Source organism: Podarcis melisellensis (assembly GCF_964234715.1).
Source record: "Podarcis melisellensis genome assembly, chromosome: 2".
Classification (NCBI taxonomy): domain Eukaryota; kingdom Metazoa; phylum Chordata; class Lepidosauria; order Squamata; family Lacertidae; genus Podarcis; species Podarcis melisellensis.
The window spans coordinates 110,257,010-110,275,925 of record NC_138529.1 but is presented as its reverse complement, the minus strand read 5'-3'; the positions used below and the strand labels follow the sequence as shown (position 1 = coordinate 110,275,925).

Below are 18,916 nucleotides of genomic sequence, written 5' to 3'. Positions count from 1 at the left end.
TGTTGAAGGATATGAGACTGTGCTAATCAGGAGCTGGGGGGTTCAGTCTATGCCATCTTTCCATTGCCTTCTTAACTAAGAAACCCAAGCATGGGTCAGTGGAGAATGAGCATTTGGAAAAGAAAGCAATACTGGCCGCTTGGACCGTCAAGGTCTTGGCTGCATTGCCAATGGATCTACGATGGGCAAGATATTGCAGAACCTGCCCCTCTCTTGGTGCTGAGGGGGTGGACCGGGCACACATGGCATCAAACTGCCGCACAAGACCCCTGCTTGAAGCTGCGGGTGTATGGCTGAAAGTGAAGGTCAGAAATTCCTCCCAGGCCTTTTTATAAGATCAAAATGTGGATGGCGATACAGAAGTCATTACTCCACGGATCACTTTGCGCTGCCAAGATTCCAAAGATGGTCTGGGAAAAGGTCTGGTTCCTGAGAAGCCTCTGGAGCCAGGGTATGGAAGCGTTCCATCTAGAAGCAAGACAGGGCATCAGCAATGCTGTCGTCCAACCCAGGGACGAAACTGGCGGTGAAGGAAAAGTTGGCCTGCAAGCAAAGGAGCACAAACACACACAGAAGCCCCAATACTAGGTCCAAGCGTGTTGATTGCCAGTTGATAACATTGACCACTGTCTGACTGTCCAACCAGAATCTTAACCGATGATTCCTAAAAACCTCGACTCATAGGTGAATGGCAACCACAATAGGAAAAAATTCAAGGAAAGTAAATGGGGGTGATAGCAGCACCCTGCCAATGCTCTGCGTACCACCTTCCTCTAAAATAGACCTCAAAGCCAAGGGAACCTGTTGAGTTGGAGTGCACCTGGAGGTCATGCTGAGTGGCAAGGATATCCTATGAAAGAGAAATGCCGTTGTATTCCAAAAGGAATTTGAGCCACACCGCCAAATCTGCTTTAACTGCCTTACCCAGGCAGACCCTGTGATGACTGCAAGTTCAATGTTAGCCGTGCAAGATGTGCACAGAAGGCTCTTCCCAGAGCTATCACCCTGCAAGAAAAGTTCAGGTGACCAAGAAGTGACTTGGTATAACGTCACCTTTTAAATATGTAGGTGCTGCCTAATAACCTCTCGTAGGGTTGCTATTTTATCCCGCAGAAGACGGAAAGCCTGTGTCACCAAATCTAATTCAATGCCAAGATAGGTAAGTTTAGTAACTGGGCCTTCGGTTTTTTCCAAGGCCAGGGGGACCCCAATTCCCGTGTCATGGCGGCGAAAACATTCATGAGCTGTTGACAAGGGGGGGGGGGAGAAAGTGGGGCCATAAAGAGGAAATCATCGAGATAATGATACACACATAGCTAGAGCCCATTCTATGGCAGATGGCCCATTCAAGGAATATGCTGAAAGTCTCAAAGGCAGCACATGTGGGATGCGGGTAGCACTGTGGGTTAAACCACAGAGCCTAGGGCTTGCCGATCAGAAGGTTGGTGGTTCGAATCCCCATGATGGGGTGAGCTCCCGTTGCTCTGTCCCTGCTCCTGCCAACCTAGCAGTTTGAAAGCACATCAAAGTGCAAGTAGATAAATAGGTACCACTCCAGGGGGAAGATAAATGGTGTTTCTGTGCGCTGCTCTGGTTCGCCAGAAGCAGCTTAGTCATGCTGGCCACATGACCTGGAAGCTGCATGCCAGCTCCCCTGGCAAATAAAGTGAGATGAGCGCCGCAACCCCAGAGTCGTTCACGACTGGACCTAAGGGTCAGGGGTCCCTTTACCTTTACATACATACATACATACATACATACATATGTATGTATACCCCACCAATCTGGCTGGGTTTCCCTAGCCACTCAGGGCGGCTCCCAACAGAATATTAAAAACAATAAAACATCAAACATTAAAAACTTCCCTAAACAGGACTGCCTTCAGATGTCTTCTAAAAGTCAGATAGTTGTTTATTTCCTTGACATCTAATGGGGGGGGGGCATTCCACAGGGTGGGTGCCACTACCAAGAATGACCTCTGTCTGGTTCCCTGTAACCTCATTTCTCGTAGGAAGGAAACTCTCAGAAGGCCCTTGGAGCTGGACCTCAGGAACTTTTTGCATGCAAAGAATGTGCCCTAAGAACTGAGCAATTGTGATTCCATTGCAATACCTATTATCCTATTATTATTATTATTATTATTATTATTATTATTATTATTATTATTATTATTATTGTTATTAATATTATGACTATCTGGCATTCTAGGAAGTTCTAGGAAACTTTGGGCTGTTTTGACTTCATACGAGACAGCTTGTTAAGTTCATAAAGTTTAGAAAGAACGAGTGTGTGTTTTGTAAATCCGAATCCTTCCTAATGTGATGGAGGATCAAACATACCTTCCAACCTCAGGGATTTGAGCTGTGAAAGTAGACAGTGCACAAAGCCACACTGCAGAGTCTAATAAACATATTTTTCCCAGCTATACACCTGCAGCAGGGAGAATCAAGACATGCTGCATGCTCTGTGCCTGATCATTATCAAAACTATTGTAATTAATTTTATTTTTTTTCCTTCTGAGAAGCTCTGGGATGTTGTCCAACTATTATTTCTGAAACTAATAACAAAGAAGTCAGAAGGAAGAACGTGTAAAAACTTTGTATGTGGAAAGGTGGGTGCATTAATATCTCTGGGGCCACTGAGAGCCTGGGCTCAAATTCAGGGCAGGCAGGGACTAGGCGGAGGTGAGGTTTAAATATGAGCTCCTTGATTTGAAACCACAGCTGGACTCCCATCTGGATTAAGAAGGCGCTGCAGCTGAGAGCAATCAGGGCAGAAGGGAGTGCAGCAGCAGCAGACGGCAATGAAATGATCATACTCTCCCTAATTCTTTTGCTACTGATGCCCCATTCGTCCTGTGGGACACTGAAGGGGAAATGCCAGTTTGGTGTGATAAATGATCGAAACGACACACTTAATAATTATAGGCCAGGAGACCACCTCATCACTGGTGTCTTAGCTGTAGGCATTACTAATGACTACCTGCGTGATTTCTCCAAGTCTCCATCTGTTTCTGGTGTAATGTATGTCACCATGTGCAGAATGATTTCCTACTGCTACTTTCAACTGTGATTCCATGCTCTCCCATTTTCCTGGTGTCTTTTCCTGATCAATTGTACCTCAAAGATGTCCTCACTTGGCTTCAGGGAACCATAATTCCTGGTGCACAGGGAAATTTAGTGCACAGCCAGACATCTCTTGTGCAGCTGCCTAGCTATGAAACACCAGGCGCTGCTCCCCCCTCTGTCTGCAGTGTAGCTGCCCACTGGGCTATGAGATATGGCTAAGGTGCTGTTTTTGTTTGAAGCTGGCTCCAACGTGATACTGAACATTGTTCCCCAGCTTTTTAAAAGAAAGAGAATTGTGGTGGATTTACTATTCCAGAATTAATTATAGTGTAGATATAGCAAAGAGAGAGAGAGAAAGCAATTTGGAATAGTCGGATGACGTGTTTCTGTACGTGCTTGTGCAGTGACCTACATTGTACACTTGTTTTACTTGCAGTGGTTTACAGGCCTCTGAACTTCTGTCAAGGATGAAACATCTAGCAGTGTCTCCCCAATAGAACTTGCATTGTAGGCAGCATGACATGGGGAGAGATGGTCTGTCGGTTAAGCAGGCCGAAAGCCACCCAAGGCTTTGTATATCAAACCCCAAGCACAAAATTGGGCTTGACAGCCAGTGCAGGTCTTGGAGGGCAGATGTTCCCTTTTCTTGGGGAGAAAAATCCTGTTGCCAACACCCATTTCCAAATGAACTGAAAGCACATAAACTCCGAGCTAGCAAAATTCATATATTTCTACTTGTTATCATTGCTCTTATATGAAAAGATGCACAAACTTTTTTTCAGATTAATTTTTTATTGATTTTCAGTAAACATACATACATTCATAAATTACACAAATATAGCTTACATATTTAATTTAGGCTCTATCATGCCTCTGAGTTCCCTTCATTTCTTTGGTAAGTATCAAATAGAATTCTAATGTCACGTACTTTATATATCATATTATGAACTACACGCTGTAAGAGTTATTCCAACCCTACCAGTGTCTTCAAAGATTTACAATTGTTTCTTATATACATTCAAATATTTACTCCAATTTTCTTGAAACTTCTGCTCGTCCTGATCTCTTAATTTTCCTGATAGTCTGGCCAATTCTGCGTAGTCCATCATTTTAACCTGCCAGTCCATTATATTCTGTATTATGTCTGTTTTCCAATTCTGAGCTAACATATTTCTGGCTGCTGTCGCGGCATATAGAAAGAGGTTTTTATCTTTTTTTTCAATTTCCTTTCCAATCAATCCCAGTAGAAAAGCTTCAGTTCTTTTTGGGAAAGTATATTTAAAGATTTTTCGTTATAGTTCGTTATAGATTAATTCCCAAAAGCCCTTCACTTTACTACAGGTCCACCACATATGGACAAACTTTAACATTCTTTCACTGACTGCAGAATGAAAAATCTGATGACCTCTGTTTTACTGCAGTCCGGAGCCTTTGAGGTATTGGCACATCCTGTCCTTCTTGTTTGCCATTCAAGAGATCAGTCGGAATCCCAGGCTCCTGCCCAACATCACTCTGGGCTACAACCTCTATGAGAGTTTTTTCAAAGGAAGAATGGCTTATGAAGCTGTGCTAGACCTGCTGTCTGGTGGGCAGAAGAATGTTCCAAACTACATCTGTGAAAGACAGAATACACAGCTGGCCGTTCTAGAAGGAGGCGACTCTGCTCTTTCCAGCCTGATTTCAACCATTCTGAACATTTATAAAATCCCACAGGTATGAATTGGGGAAAGGTGGGTGGATTGGGGGCGTAGCCTACTTCCATATTGCAGTGTCTCTCCACCAGTTGCGTCAGGCTATATGCAAAGATATATCTTTTTCCCAAGGCTTTCCTAGATCCGTGCTTATTTTCTAGGGGAAAAGGTGCCAGAACTCAGTATAAGTATCGCACTTCTAACATATCCTCTGATGTTCCCTCGTCTTCTCTAGATGCGAACTGGAAGGAGGCGATCTTACAAATGAAACTGAGTGCACCACACACTGGAATATTGGTCAGAAAGTCTTAGTATTGTAATGCAACAGGTGAAAGGAACATTAGAAAACAGGACAGAGCACTAACATTACAATGAGGAAAACGAAGAGAATATTCCCCACGTCTGAATGCACCCTTTGACTACCAGGTCTAGGCTACTGGTTGTCCTTTAACAGTGTTGGCAGAGCAGAAGGGAGGTGGGACTAAGCTGCCATTCTGGAGACTTGGAACTGAGCAGTTGTTTCCCAACTCCTGAGGAGACCACCCATGTAAGACACCCCTGGCCTTTAGTGACACATTAGAGAGTAATGGCAGCAGAAAGGACTAGTGCGTATTCCCACGGCTATTGGTTTACCCGACAGGATTGATGCTATAACCTCCCTAAAATTACACAAGCAGCCAGGATGAATGGTCAATTAATAGGTCATCTGAAAGTCTTTTTGTAGGTAGAAGGAACAGAGGACATAGGGAAGCTTCATGGTTTCAGGTTTTTAATTTGGGGGTGGGATAGCAATGCTGCATTAAACTACATGACGTGTTTGTGTATATGTAAGTTTGCTTTATACAAGCTGTATATATGTAAAGAGGGGAGCGGAGAATAAAACTATAAAACTTGGCTCTCAACTGCCCAGACACCTAATCAATCATAATGGTGAATATGTTCCTAGTTATTCATTTAAGTTAATACAAAGTTGCACTTGGCCCTGAAAACAATTGAAAAAACCAAACTCTTTCTTTCTTTTCCTAGATCAGCTACGGTTTTGTTAGTCATGAATTTACTGATAAAACTCGGTTCCCTTTCCTCTACCGGATGGTCCCAAAACAAGAACCTCCTCACCTGGCTATGGTCAAATTGCTCCTGCATTTCAAATGGACGTGGATCGGTCTCATTGCACCGGACAATGACAGTGGAGAAAGGTTCATGAGGACCTTCACAGCTGCGGTCACAAAGAATGATATTTGTGTGGCCTTCTCAGAAAGTATCAAAGAAACTGAGGCTTATAATTCAAAGCACCTGTATTCATTTCTCATGCAGAGACAAGTCAATGTCGTTGTCTACCATGCAGATTTTCGATCTACTATAGCTCTCCTTGTGCTTATGACAACCGTGGAAAAGACCCTTAAAATAACAGTGGGGAAAGTTTGGGTCACAACAGCTTTGCAGGATCTCAGTATGAGTTTGGCATCTAACGAAGATCCTCAATGTGTCCCTGCTTCTTTGTCCTTCTTAATCCAGACAAGGAGAAGAACAAAGTACAAAACATTTGATCCATATGCTCTTGAAACCAGCCAATTTATAAAGACAGCATTTAAGTGTTCTTTTTCAAATAATTCTGCCAGAGTCCAGAAAAGATGTAGAGAGAATGCAAAACTGGGGACCTTGTCACGAGAATTTACTGAGAGAACACTGTCTCAAGACAGCTACAGTATTTACAACACTATCCAGACCATGGCAAGTGTCCTGAGTGCTGTATACTCTTCCAAACCAAGCCAGAGGGCCATGGAGGGAAGCGGCAAGATGGACCTTCAAAGACTACAACCATGGCAGGTATGATCGTTTCTCTGGCACATTCTCACGCCTCAACTGTGAGTCAGAAATTAAATTCTAATTTGAGGACATATTCATGGTGTGGTTGGTGGGGATGTTTTGAACCCATAATTGAGGCAAACCCATTTTGGTAAGTTCCCAGTGTCTCACCCTTGTAAGTGAACATTTAATTGGACATAACCAATTTGAAAATTGAAGACAGGAGTGCCTGGCATGCTCTGGTCCATCGGGTCATGAAGAGTCGGACACGACTAAACAACAACAATTTAAAATTGGGAGAAGAACACTGCCCAGGCTCCTGGTATCATCTCCTTTTAACCTAACAGGAGATACTTTATTACTTACCGTGACATCTTGTATTTTGGGCAAGAGTCCAGGGGGCCAGAGAGCAGGAGGTGGAGGAAGTGGAGGGGCACCCAAATACCACGGGGTGCCTTACTACATTTGGAAGTGAAATGATTCTCATATTCCCTTGGCACACCTGTGTGCGACACCTAAGACCTTGAAATCCGGAGCCCAAATAAGAGTCCCATCTGAGTCTCTGGGACTACACCTTGGGAGACTAGAGTTCTTAGGGGGCAAGGCTCATGTACGCTACTTTGTTCCTCGTTTGCTAATTGTGTGTGTGTTTTCCTGTACCATTTTAGCTGCACTCTTTCCTAAGAAACCTCCACCTTTACAACTTTTCCATGGATGGAGCTTACTGGGATGAGAATGGGGAGCTGGCAGCTGACTTTGACATTGTCAACTGGGTGGCGTTTCCCAATAAGTCCCTTGTTGGGTTGAAAGTTGGGAGTGTAGAGAGATCAGCATCTGAAGAGAAAATCAAGTTTGCCATTGACCAGAATGTCATTGTGTGGCCCAGGTGGTTCATTCAGGTGGGTGAAATAATTAATCACAACTTTTTCTCTTTGATGCCTCAGACCAAGCAATACTATGCTCTTGGCCAGTCAGCAGCAATCTTACACCTGCATAGCTTATTCTGCAGTTCTAACCTCATTGTTTGATTCAGTCCTAGCTGCACTCTATGGCTCCTATCCACAAAATCCTAACATCTTCTGCTTGATGCTTTTTCTCATCTTGGCTAGAACGTGCCTCTTTCAAGGTGTACCGAAAACTGTCGTCCAGGATATGCCAAGGCCATTAAGGAGGGAGAACCAATCTGCTGCTATGCTTGTGTTGAATGCGTGGAAGGAACAATCTCCATTCAGGAAGGTAAATGTCCCTGAAAGAATATTTAAGAGAGGGTGTTGCCTTTTCATAGTACAAAATCTCCTTCATATTCCAAAAACCTACAACCCAAAATACAGTAATCAGATAAGAATCACAGAATAATATAGTTGGTATGTAGTAGATTATGGAATGTCATGGCTATAATATTTATATTGGCAACACTGAGGTCACTCTTGTGTTTTTCAGATGCAAAGCATTGCAACAAATGTCCAGATGATCAGAATTCCAATCTACACAGAGATCAGTGTGTCCCCAAGATTATACATTTCTTGTCCTATGAAGAACCTCTGGGGATCACCCTGGCTTCTTTTGCCCTGCTTTTGTCCCTCACTGCTGGTTTTCTTTTGGGAATCTTCATTAAATACTTTGACACACCAATAGTCAAGGCCAACAACCGGGACCTCACCTACTTGCTCCTCGTCTCCCTCCTGCTCTCCTTCTTGTCCTCCTTCTTATTCATCGGTCGGCCCCAGAAGTGGACCTGCCTTCTCCGACAAACTGCCTTCAGCATCATCTTCTCCGTGGCCGTGTCTTCCCTGTTGGCAAAGACTATCACGGTGGTGGCGGCGTTTATGGCCACAAAGCCAGGGAGCCAGATGAGGAAATGGCTGGGCAAGAGCTTGGCCAACTCCCTGGTCTTGTCTTTTTCCAGTGTCCAAGGGGGCATCTGCATGGTCTGGCTGGGAATGTCTCCCCCCTTCCCAGACTCCGACATGCACTCCCAGCCTGGGCAGATCATTCTGCAATGTAACGAAGGCTCTGTTGCCATGTTTTCTTCTGCCCTTGGCTACATGGGCTTTCTGGCGGCCGTCTGCTTCACGGTGGCTTTCCTAGCCAGGAAGCTGCCTGGGGCCTTCAACGAAGCCCAGCTGATCACCTTCAGCATGCTGGTGTTTTGCAGTGTTTGGGTGTCCTTTGTGCCAGCCTACCTGAGCACCAAGGGGAAATATATGGTAGCCGTGCAGATCTTCTCTATCTTGGCTTCCAGTTCGGGGTTACTGGGTTGCATCTTTATCCCCAAGTGCTACATTATTGTCCTGAGGCCAGATCTGAATAAAAAGGAGCATCTAATGGCGTAACTTTCTGAAAAAATCTAGTGTTTTTTTTTGGCATACCTCTGCAATGATACAACCAATGAATTTGAATTGAGTGTTCCTTTCCCAATATGCCAATCTAACATCCTTCCTCCATGTGAATCAGAAAAGAAACTGGTCTTTGGACATAATGAAAGTGGGATGGCCATAGGACCTTTTCTTTAAAGATTTGCAATCCCAATTTTTGCAATCTGAATCTAAGTTGAATCATGTTAACATTACTGGGTTTTACATCTTATTCCTTGAAAGAGAAATACCTGAAAATGATTTATAGATGGTATTTAACTTTGAGGAGACTTGCTAAAATGTGTAAGTCCTAATCAGAGAGGTGCTGGAGATGTAATGAGGTTAGAGTATGTTTTATCATATGTTGTAGACTTCTCAAAGTACAAAAGAGTGCTGGGAAATGATTTATAATGAATTGGGGGAAATGTTTAGAAGTAACTTTCCCAAAAAACCAGAATCCTTTTTGTTGGATATAATTCAGATGAAAATTCCCAGGTGTCAACTATTGTGGTCCATGTTTTGCTACCGAAAAATGGAAAAAGAGTTAGGCCCCCACCAAAGAAGGAAGCTATCAAGTAGAACTCAGCTTCTTCAAACAGTCTTGTAGATTATTGGAAGGAAAAATTTGCACATTCTTATTGGTCCCATTATAAATTAAATAGTTCTGTTTCTGGGCTTCTTTGTGTTTTATTTCTGGAAGCTGGGAATGAAATCCTTTTTGTTGGGTGTAACTGAGAGGAAATTGTTTAGCTCATGTAAAGTATGCAGTGATTTATGATATGCAAAATGAACCATAGAAAAAGAAGGGAAGTCATTGATTTAAGGATGTCTAAATGAATATATTGAAATGCATATTAGAAAAATTTAATAAAAATTCCATTAAAAAACAGTATTGGGTTTTATTCAACTAATGTCCATACGGTTTTGAAGGATCTTAGGGTGGAAATGAAAACAGCACTAAGGAGATCACTCCATCAGCTCAAGTGTTTCTGCTTTCCTGATGAATGACCTATCCCAGTGGTGGCGAACCAGGAAGGGCATTCAGAGCCCTCTCTTTGGGCACGCACGCCATCACCCCAGCAGGGCTGTGGCACCGTCCAAAGTCTGCGGCCACAGGGCCTGGTGAGCACTGAGGAGCTGAGCAGGCATTGACTTTTGATGTGCCAGGGACTACCGCCAGTCTGTTTTTCCTACTCGGGAGTAAGCTGACTTTAGTTCAGCAGGGCTTAACTCCCATGTCAGTAAGCATATCAAGATGGCAACCTAAGAAGGAGCTGCTGGGTTTACATGTTCACTGGGCTTTCCCACGTAAGCCAACAGAAAAATTCATTCCGTGGAGACTGCGATCAAACGGCAGCAGAAGAGATGGCAAATAATAATAATAATAATAATAATAATAATAATAATAATAATAATAATAATAATAATAATAATAATAATATATTTATACTCCACCCATCTGGCTGGGTTTATTTATTTATTTATATTTATTTGTATGTGGGCATGCAGATATTATTATCTCAAATTAAAAATTGGGAGAGGGTGGCTCTTAGTACAGCCCTCCAGTGTTCAATAGTGGCAAAAATTGTGGAACCTTCTGGAAAAAAATGTTTTTCCGAGGTTTGATGGCTCATAACACCACTTTGTTTTGGAGTAATACCAGTGCTTTCTTTCTGTGGGGACACAGGGGGACGCATACCCCATAACATTTTGTTAATCTAATGGGAGAAGAAATTCACTGTATTTCTTTCCCCCGATTTGAACTGTATTTATTTTCCCCCAGTGGTGATCTTCCTCAGTTGAAATGAGAGTACCCCTAAACAGAGGAATGCGTAAACTGAGAAGCAAATATGGATGATTATCAGAGAAGCCGAAGGAAGCCTAAAAAGAACCAAATTTGTGAAAATCTGATAGAATTGTATATTTGTGTTGGAAAATAATAAAAATTATTTATAAGAGAGTACACCTAAACATTTTTTAAGGAAAAAAAGCACTGAGTTATAATACCATAAAATTATATATCAATGGACAGATAATTTTATGAAGAATGTAATACAGTAACTTTTATGAAGGATTATTTAATACAATAGCAGCCATAAAAATATACAGGTGAAAATGCCATGTTGGCACTTTGTGATAAATAAGTGGGTTTCGGGTTGCAGTTTGGGCACTTGGTCTCTAAAAGGTTAACTATCACTGTCTATACTCTAAACGGGACCAGCAAATTGATGGTAATATTCTCCAAATATGCTTTAAGATGTTGAAAGTTATGAGGCTATGCTAATCAGGAGCTGGGGGGGTTCAGTCTATGCAATCTTTCCATTGCCTTCTTAACTAAGAAACCCAAGCATGGGTCAGTGGAGAATGAGCATTTGGAAAAGAAAGCAGTACTGGCCGCTTGGACCGTCAAGGTCATGCCTGAATTGCCAATGGATCTACGATGGGCAAGATATTGCAGAACCTGCCCCTCTCTTGGTGCTGAGGGGGTGGACCAGGCACACATGGCACCAAACTGCAGCACAAGACCCCTGCTTGAAGCTGCGGGTATGTGGCTGGAAGTGAAGGTCAGAAATTCCTCCCAGGCCTTTTTATAAGATCAAAATGTGGATGGCGATACAGAAGTCATTACTCCACGGATCACTTTGCGCTGCCAGGATTCCAAAGATGGTCTGGGAAAAGGTCTGGTTCCTGAGAAGCCTCTGGAGCCAGGGTATGGAAGCGTTCCATCTAGAAGCAAGACAGGGCATCAGCAATGCTGTCGTCCAACCCAGGGACGAAACTGGCGGTGAAGGAAAAGTTGGCCTGCAAGCAAAGGAGCACAAACACACACAGAAGCCCCAATACTAGGTCCAAGCGTGTTGATTGCCAGTTGATAACATTGACCACTGTCTGACTGTCCAACCAGAATCTTAACCGATGATTCCTAAAAACCTCGACTCATAGGTGAATGGCAACCACAATAGGAAAAAATTCAAGGAAAGTAAATGGGGGTGATAGCAGCACCCTGCCAATGCTCTGCGTACCACCTTCCTCTAAAATAGACCTCAAAGCCAAGGGAACCTGCCGAGTTGGAGTGCACCTGGAGGTCATGCTGAGTGGCAAGGATATCCTATGAAAGAGAAATGCCGTTGTATTTCAAAAGGAATTTGAGCCACACCGCCAAATCTGCTTTAACTGCCTTACCCAGGCAGACCCTGTGATGACTGCAAGTTCAATGTTAGCCGTGCAAGATGTGCACAGAAGGCTCTTCCCAGAGCTATCACCCTGCAAGAAAAGTTCAGGTGACCAAGAAGTGACTGGACTTGGCATAACGTCACCTTTTAAATATGTAGGTGCTGCCTAATAACCTCTCGTAGGGTTGCTATTTTATCCCGCAGAAGACGGAAAGCCTGTGTCACCAAATCTAATTCAATGCCAAGATAGGTAAGTTTAGTAACTGGGCCTTCGGTTTTTTCCAAGGCCAGAGGGACCCCAATTCCCGTGTCATAGCGGCGAAAACATTAATGAGCTTTTGACAAGGGTGGGGAAGAAAGTGGGGCAATAAAGAGGAAATCATCGAGATAATGATACACACATAGCTAGAGCCCATTCTATGGCAGATGGCCCATTCAAGGAATGTGCTGAAAGTCTCAAAGGCAGCACATGTGGGATGCAAGTGGCGCTGTGGGTTAAACCACAGAGCCTAGGGCTTGCCGATCAGAAGGTTGGTGGTTCGAATCCCCATGATGGGGTGAGCTCCTGTTGCTCTGTCCCTGCTCCTGCCAACCTAGCAGTTTGAAAGCACATCAAAGTGCAAGTAGATAAATAGGTACCACTCCAGCGGGAAGATAAATGGTGTTTCTGTGTGCTGCTCTGGTTCGCCAGAAGCAGCTTTGTCATGCTGGCCACATGACCTGGAAGCTGCACGCCAGCTCCCCTGGCAAATAAAGCGAGATGAGCGCCGCAACCCCAGAGTCGGTCACGACTGGACCTAATGGTCAGGGGTCCCTTTACCTTTACATACATACATACATACCCCACCAATCTGGCTGGGTTTCCCTAGCCACTCAGGGCGGCTCCCAACAGAATATTAAAAACAATAAAACATCAAACATTAAAAACTTCCCTAAACAGGATTGCCTTCAGATGTCTTCTAAAAGTCAGATAGTTGTTTATTTCCTTGACATCTAATGGGGGGCATTCCACAGGGTGGGCGCCACTACCATGAATGCCCTCTGTCTGGTTCCCTGTAACCTCATTTCTCGCAAGAAGGAAACTGCCAGAAGGCCCTCGGAGCTGGACCTCAGGAACTTTTTGCATGCAAAGAATGTGCCCTAAGAACTGAGCATCTGTGATTCCATTGCAATACCTATTATCCTTATCCTTATCCTTATCCTTATTATTATTATTATTATTATTATTATTATTATTATTATTATTATTTTGTACAAAAGTATTGCAAGTAACAGGGTTGGAAAAGACTATCTGGCATTCTAGGAAGTTCTAGGAAACTTTGGGCTGTTTTGACTTCCTGCGAGACAGCTTGTTAAGTTTTCATAAAGTTTAGAATGAACGAGTGTGTGTTTTGTAAATCTGAATCCTTCCTAATGCGATGGAGGATCAAAGATACCTTCCAACCTCAGGGATTTGAGCAGTGACAGTAGACAGTCCACAAAGCCACACCGCAGAGTCTAATAAACATATTTTTCCCAGCTATACACCTGCAGCAGGGAGAATCAAGACTTTGCTGCATACTCCACGCCTGATCATTATCAAAACTATTGTAATTAATTTTAATTTTTTTCCTTCTGAGAAGCTCTGGGATGTTGTCCAACTATTATTTCTGAAACTAATAACAAAGAAGTCAGAAGGAAGAACGTGTAAAAACTTTGTATGTGGAAAGGTGGGTGCATTAATATCTCTGGGGCCACTGAGGGCCTGGGCTCAAATTCAGGGCAGGCAGGGACTAGGCGGAGGTGAGGTTTAAATATGAGCTCCTTGATTTGAAACCACAGCTGGACTCCCATCTGGATTAAGAAGGCGCTGCAGCTGAGAGCAATCAGGGCAGAAGGGAGTGCAGCAGCAGCAGACGGCAATGAAATGATCATACTCTCCCTAATTCTTTTGCTACTGATGCCCCATTCGTCCTGTGGGACACTGAAGGGGAAATGCCAGTTTGGTGTGATCAATGATCGAAACGACACACTTAATAATTATAGGCCAGGAGACCACCTCATCACTGGTGTCTTAGCTGTAGGCATTACTAATGACTACCTGCGTGATTTCTCCAAGTCTCCATCTGTTTCTGGTGTAATGTATGTCACCACGTGGAGAATGATTTCCTACTGCTACTTTTAACTGTGATTCCATGCTCTCCCATTTTCCTGGTGTCTTTTCCTGATCAATTGTACCTCACATGTGTCCTCACTTGGCTTCAGAGAATCCACCATTCCTGGGTGCACAGGGAAATTTAGTGCACAGCCAGACATCTCTTGTGCAGCTGCCTAGCTATGAAACACCAGGCGCTGCTCCCCCCTCTGTCTGCAGTGTAGCTGCCCACTGGGCTATGAGATATGGCTAAGGTGCTGTTTTTGTTTGAAGCTGGCTCCAACGTGATACTGAACATTGTTCCCCAGCTTTTTAAAAGAAAGAGAATTGTGGTGGATTTACTATTCCAGAATTAATTATAGTGTAGATATAGCAAAGAGAGAGAGAGAAAGCAATTTGGAATAGTCGGATGACATGTTTCTGTACGTGCTTGTGCAGTGACTTACATTGTACACTTGTTTTACTTGCAGTGGTTTACAGGCCTCTGAACTTCTGTCAAGGATGAAACATCTAGCAGTGTCTCCCCAATAGAACTTGCATTGTAGGCAGCATGACATGGGGAGAGATGGTCTGTCGGTTAAGCAGGCCGAAAGCCACCTAAGGCTTTGTATATCAAACCCCAAGCACAAAATTGGGCTTGACAGCCAGTGCAGGTCTTGGAGGGCAGATGTTCCCTTTTCTTGGGTATAAAAATCCTGTTGCCAACACCCATTTCCAAATGAACTGAAAGCACATAAACTCCGAGCTAGCAAAATTCATGTATTTCTACTTGTTATCATTGCTCTTATATGAAAAGATGCACAAACTTTTTTTCAGATTAATTTTTTATTGATTTTCAGTAAACATACATACATTCATAAATTACACAAATATAGCTTACATATTTAATTTAGGCTCTATCATGCCTCTGAGTTCCCTTCATTTCTTTGGTAAGTATCAAATAGAATTCTAATGTCACGTACTTTATATATCATATTATGAACTACACGCTGTAAGAGTTATTCCAACCCTACCAGTGTCTTCAAAGATTTACAATTGTTTCTTATATACATTCAAATATTTACTCCAATTTTCTTGAAACTTCTGCTCGTCCTGATCTCTTAATTTTCCTGATAGTCTGGCCAATTCTGCGTAGTCCATCATTTTAACCTGCCAGTCCATTATATTCTGTATTATGTCTGTTTTCCAATTCTGAGCTAACATATTTCTGGCTGCTGTCGTGGCATATAGAAAGAGGTTTTTATCTTTTTTTTCAATTTCCTTTCCAATCAATCCCAGTAGAAAAGCTTCAGTTCTTTTTGGGAAAGTATATTTAAAGATTTTTCGTTATAGTTCGTTATAGATTAATTCCCAAAAGCCCTTCACTTTACTACAGGTCCACCACATATGGACAAACTTTAACATTCTTTCACTGACTGCAGAATGAAAAATCTGATGACCTCTGTTTTACTGCAGTCCGGAGCCTTTGAGGTATTGGCACATCCTGTCCTTCTTGTTTGCCATTCAAGAGATCAGTCAGAATCCCAGGCTCCTGCCCAACATCACTCTGGGCTACAACCTCTATGAGAGTTTTTTCAAAGGAAGAATGGCTTATGAAGCTGTGCTAGACCTGCTGTCTGGTGGGCAGAAGAATGTTCCAAACTACATCTGTGAAAGACAGAATACACAGCTGGCCGTTCTAGAAGGAGGCGACTCTGCTCTTTCCAGCCTGATTTCAACCATTCTGAACATTTATAAAATCCCACAGGTATGAATTGGGGAAAGGTGGGTGGATTGGGGGCATACCCTACTTCCATATTGCAGTGTCTCTCCACCAGTTGCGTCAGGCTATATGCAAAGATATATCTTTTTCCCAAGGCTTTCCTAGATCCGTGCTTATTTTCTAGGGGAAAAGGTGCCAGAACTCAATATACCGTATTTTTCGCTCTATAACACGCACCTGACCATAACACGCACGTAGTTTTTAGAGGAGGAAAACAAGAAAAAAATATTCTAAACGAAACAGTGGATGTATGATTTTTGTGGTTCATGCTGTGGCCACAGACATGTGATCTGACGGTGAGTTTGGGGTAGCCCAATGCAAAAATCCTGAGGATCCATGTGGATCCATGCTTTGTAACCACGTTTTTGCACCATTGCGGCCCCATGAAACAGTGGGTGCGTGTGTTTTTTGGTGCAGGCTGTAGCCATGGATATGCTATGTGATCTGATGGTGAATTTGGGGTGACCTATTGCAAAAATCCTGAGGATCCATGTGGATCCGTGCTTTGTAACCATGTTTTAAGTGGGGAGGGAAGGAAAAGAACTCAAGGGACAAGGAGCACGCGTGGGGGGTGTGGAGAAGGATGCTGCTGATAATGCAGGAGAGGCTCCTCTCTGGCGTTGCTCCTTTAGAACAAGCAGGCTCTGCGTCTCTCCCTCCTCCCCGGCAAGGAAACCACGATAGTAACCACTCTGAGAGAAATCAAGAAAAATTGCGACCAACACTCTCCCCCAACAAGCGCAGTGAGGTCAAAACACACACACACAGAGAGAGAGAGAGAGAGAACTGGCCCTAAAGTCGCAGGGCGCTGGAAGTCGCAGGGACGCTGAGGGAGTGAACGGGAAGCAAGAGAAGGAGAAGGAGCCCTCTCTCACACACACAGACACACAGAGTGTCAATTCTAAAGTCGGAGGGAGAGCGCAGGGAGAGTGAACGGGAAGCAGGAGGAGGAGAAGGAGCCCTCTCTCTCTCTCTCTCTCTCTCTCTCACACACACACACACACACACAGAGTGTCAATTCTAAAGTCGGAGGGAGAGCGCAGGGAGAGTGAAAGGGAAGCAGGAGGAGGAGAACGATAGCTCAAGCACACACACACAGCCCCTATAGTGGCTAATCCAACATCGGACAGCAAAAAACTGCAGGCAGGGACAGAGAGCACGGGGTTGTTTTAAAGCAGCCAACCCCGCTCTGCTTCTCTCCCTCCTCCCGGCTAGGCTGGCTGAAAAGCTTTGCAGCTACTTAGCAGCTCAGTGGGGAGGAGAGAGGTTGTTTTAAAGAGGACGGGGTTGTTTTAAAGCAGCCAAGCCCGCTCTGCTTCTCTCCCTCCTCCCCAGCTCAGCTCACTGACAGGAGCCGCTTACACCCGCTTTGCTGTTTCAAAGCGAGCCACGGACAGCTCACAACTGCAGCAGATTCCCCCGCCATCTCTAGGCATTCGCTCCATAACACGCACAGACATTTCCCCTTACTTTCTAGGAGGAAAAATCTGCGTGTTATGGAGCGAAATTTACGGTAAGTATCGCACTTCTAACATATCCTCTGATGTTCCCTCGTCTTCTCTAGATGCGAACTGGAAGGAGGCGATCTTACAAATGAAACTGAGTGCACCACACACTGGAATATTGGTCAGAAAGTCTTAGTATTGTAATGCAACAGGTGAAAGGAACATTAGAAAACAGGACAGAGCACTAACATTACAATGAGGAAAACGAAGAGAATATTCCCCACGTCTGAATGCACCCTTTGACTACCAGGTCTAGGCTACTGGTTGTCCTTTAACAGTGTTGGCAGAGCAGAAGGGAGGTGGGACTAAGCTGCCATTCTGGAGACTTGGAACTGAGCAGTTGTTTCCCAACTCCTGAGGAGACCACCCATGTAAGACACCCCTGGCCTTTAGTGACACATTAGAGAGTAATGGCAGCAGAAAGGACTAGTGCGTATTCCCACGGCTATTGGTTTACCCGACAGGATTGATGCTATAACCTCCCTAAAATTACACAAGCAGCCAGGATGAATGGTCAATTAATAGGTCATCTGAAAGTCTTTTTGTAGGTAGAAGGAACAGAGGACATAGGGAAGCTTCATGGTTTCAGGTTTTTAATTTGGGGGTGGGATAGCAATGCTGCATTAAACTACATGACGTGTTTGTGTATATGTAAGTTTGCTTTATACAAGCTGTATATATGTAAAGAGGGGAGCGGAGAATAAAACTTGGCTCTCAACTGCCCAGACACCTAATCAATCATAATGGTGAATATGTTCCTAGTTATTCATTTAAGTTAATACAAAGTTGCACTTGGCCCTGAAAACAATTGAAAAAACCAAACTCTTTCTTTCTTTTCCTAGATCAGCTACGGTTTTGTTAGTCATGAATTTACTGATAAAACTCGGTTCCCTTTCCTCTACCGGATGGTCCCAAAACAAGAACCTCCTCACCTGGCTATGGTCAAATTGCTCCTGCATTTCAAATGGACGTGGATCGGTCTCATTGCACCGGACAATGACAATGGAGAAAGGTTCATGAGGACCTTCACAGCTGCGGTCACAAAGAATGATATTTGTGTGGCCTTCTCAGAAAGTATCAAAGAAACTGAGGCTTATAATTCAAAGCACCTGTATTCATTTCTCATGCAGAGACAAGTCAATGTCGTTGTCTACCATGCAGATTTTCGATCTACTATAGCTCTCCTTGTGCTTATGACAACCATGGAAAAGACCCTTAAAATAACAGTGGGGAAAGTTTGGGTCACAACAGCTTTGCAGGATCTCAGTATGAGTTTGGCATCTAACAAAGATCCTCAATGTGTCCCTGCTTCTTTGTCCTTCTTAATCCAGACAAGGAGAAGAACAAAGTACAAAACATTTGATCCATATGCTCTTGAAACCGGCCAATTTATAAAGACAGCATTTAAGTGTTCTTTTTCAAA

At 43.6% G+C, this 18,916-nt stretch overlaps 2 protein-coding genes across 3 annotated transcripts in view; one reads left to right on the top strand and one right to left on the bottom strand.

The window, feature by feature from the left end:
* The window catches only part of LOC309365021 (macrophage mannose receptor 1-like), a 255,572-nt gene that overhangs the window by 130,395 nt on the left and 106,261 nt on the right, over positions 1-18,916 (bottom strand). The gene's annotated exons all lie outside the window — the stretch shown is intronic.
* LOC309363215 (vomeronasal type-2 receptor 26-like) lies at positions 6,467-8,898 on the top strand (the record flags this gene model as incomplete). Its single annotated transcript, XM_081899321.1, has 4 exons — positions 6,467-6,586; positions 7,234-7,464; positions 7,675-7,801; positions 8,006-8,898. Exons 1-4 carry the CDS (start codon positions 6,488-6,490, stop codon positions 8,896-8,898), a joined length of 1,350 nt encoding a protein of 449 aa, XP_081755447.1. The 5' UTR covers positions 6,467-6,487.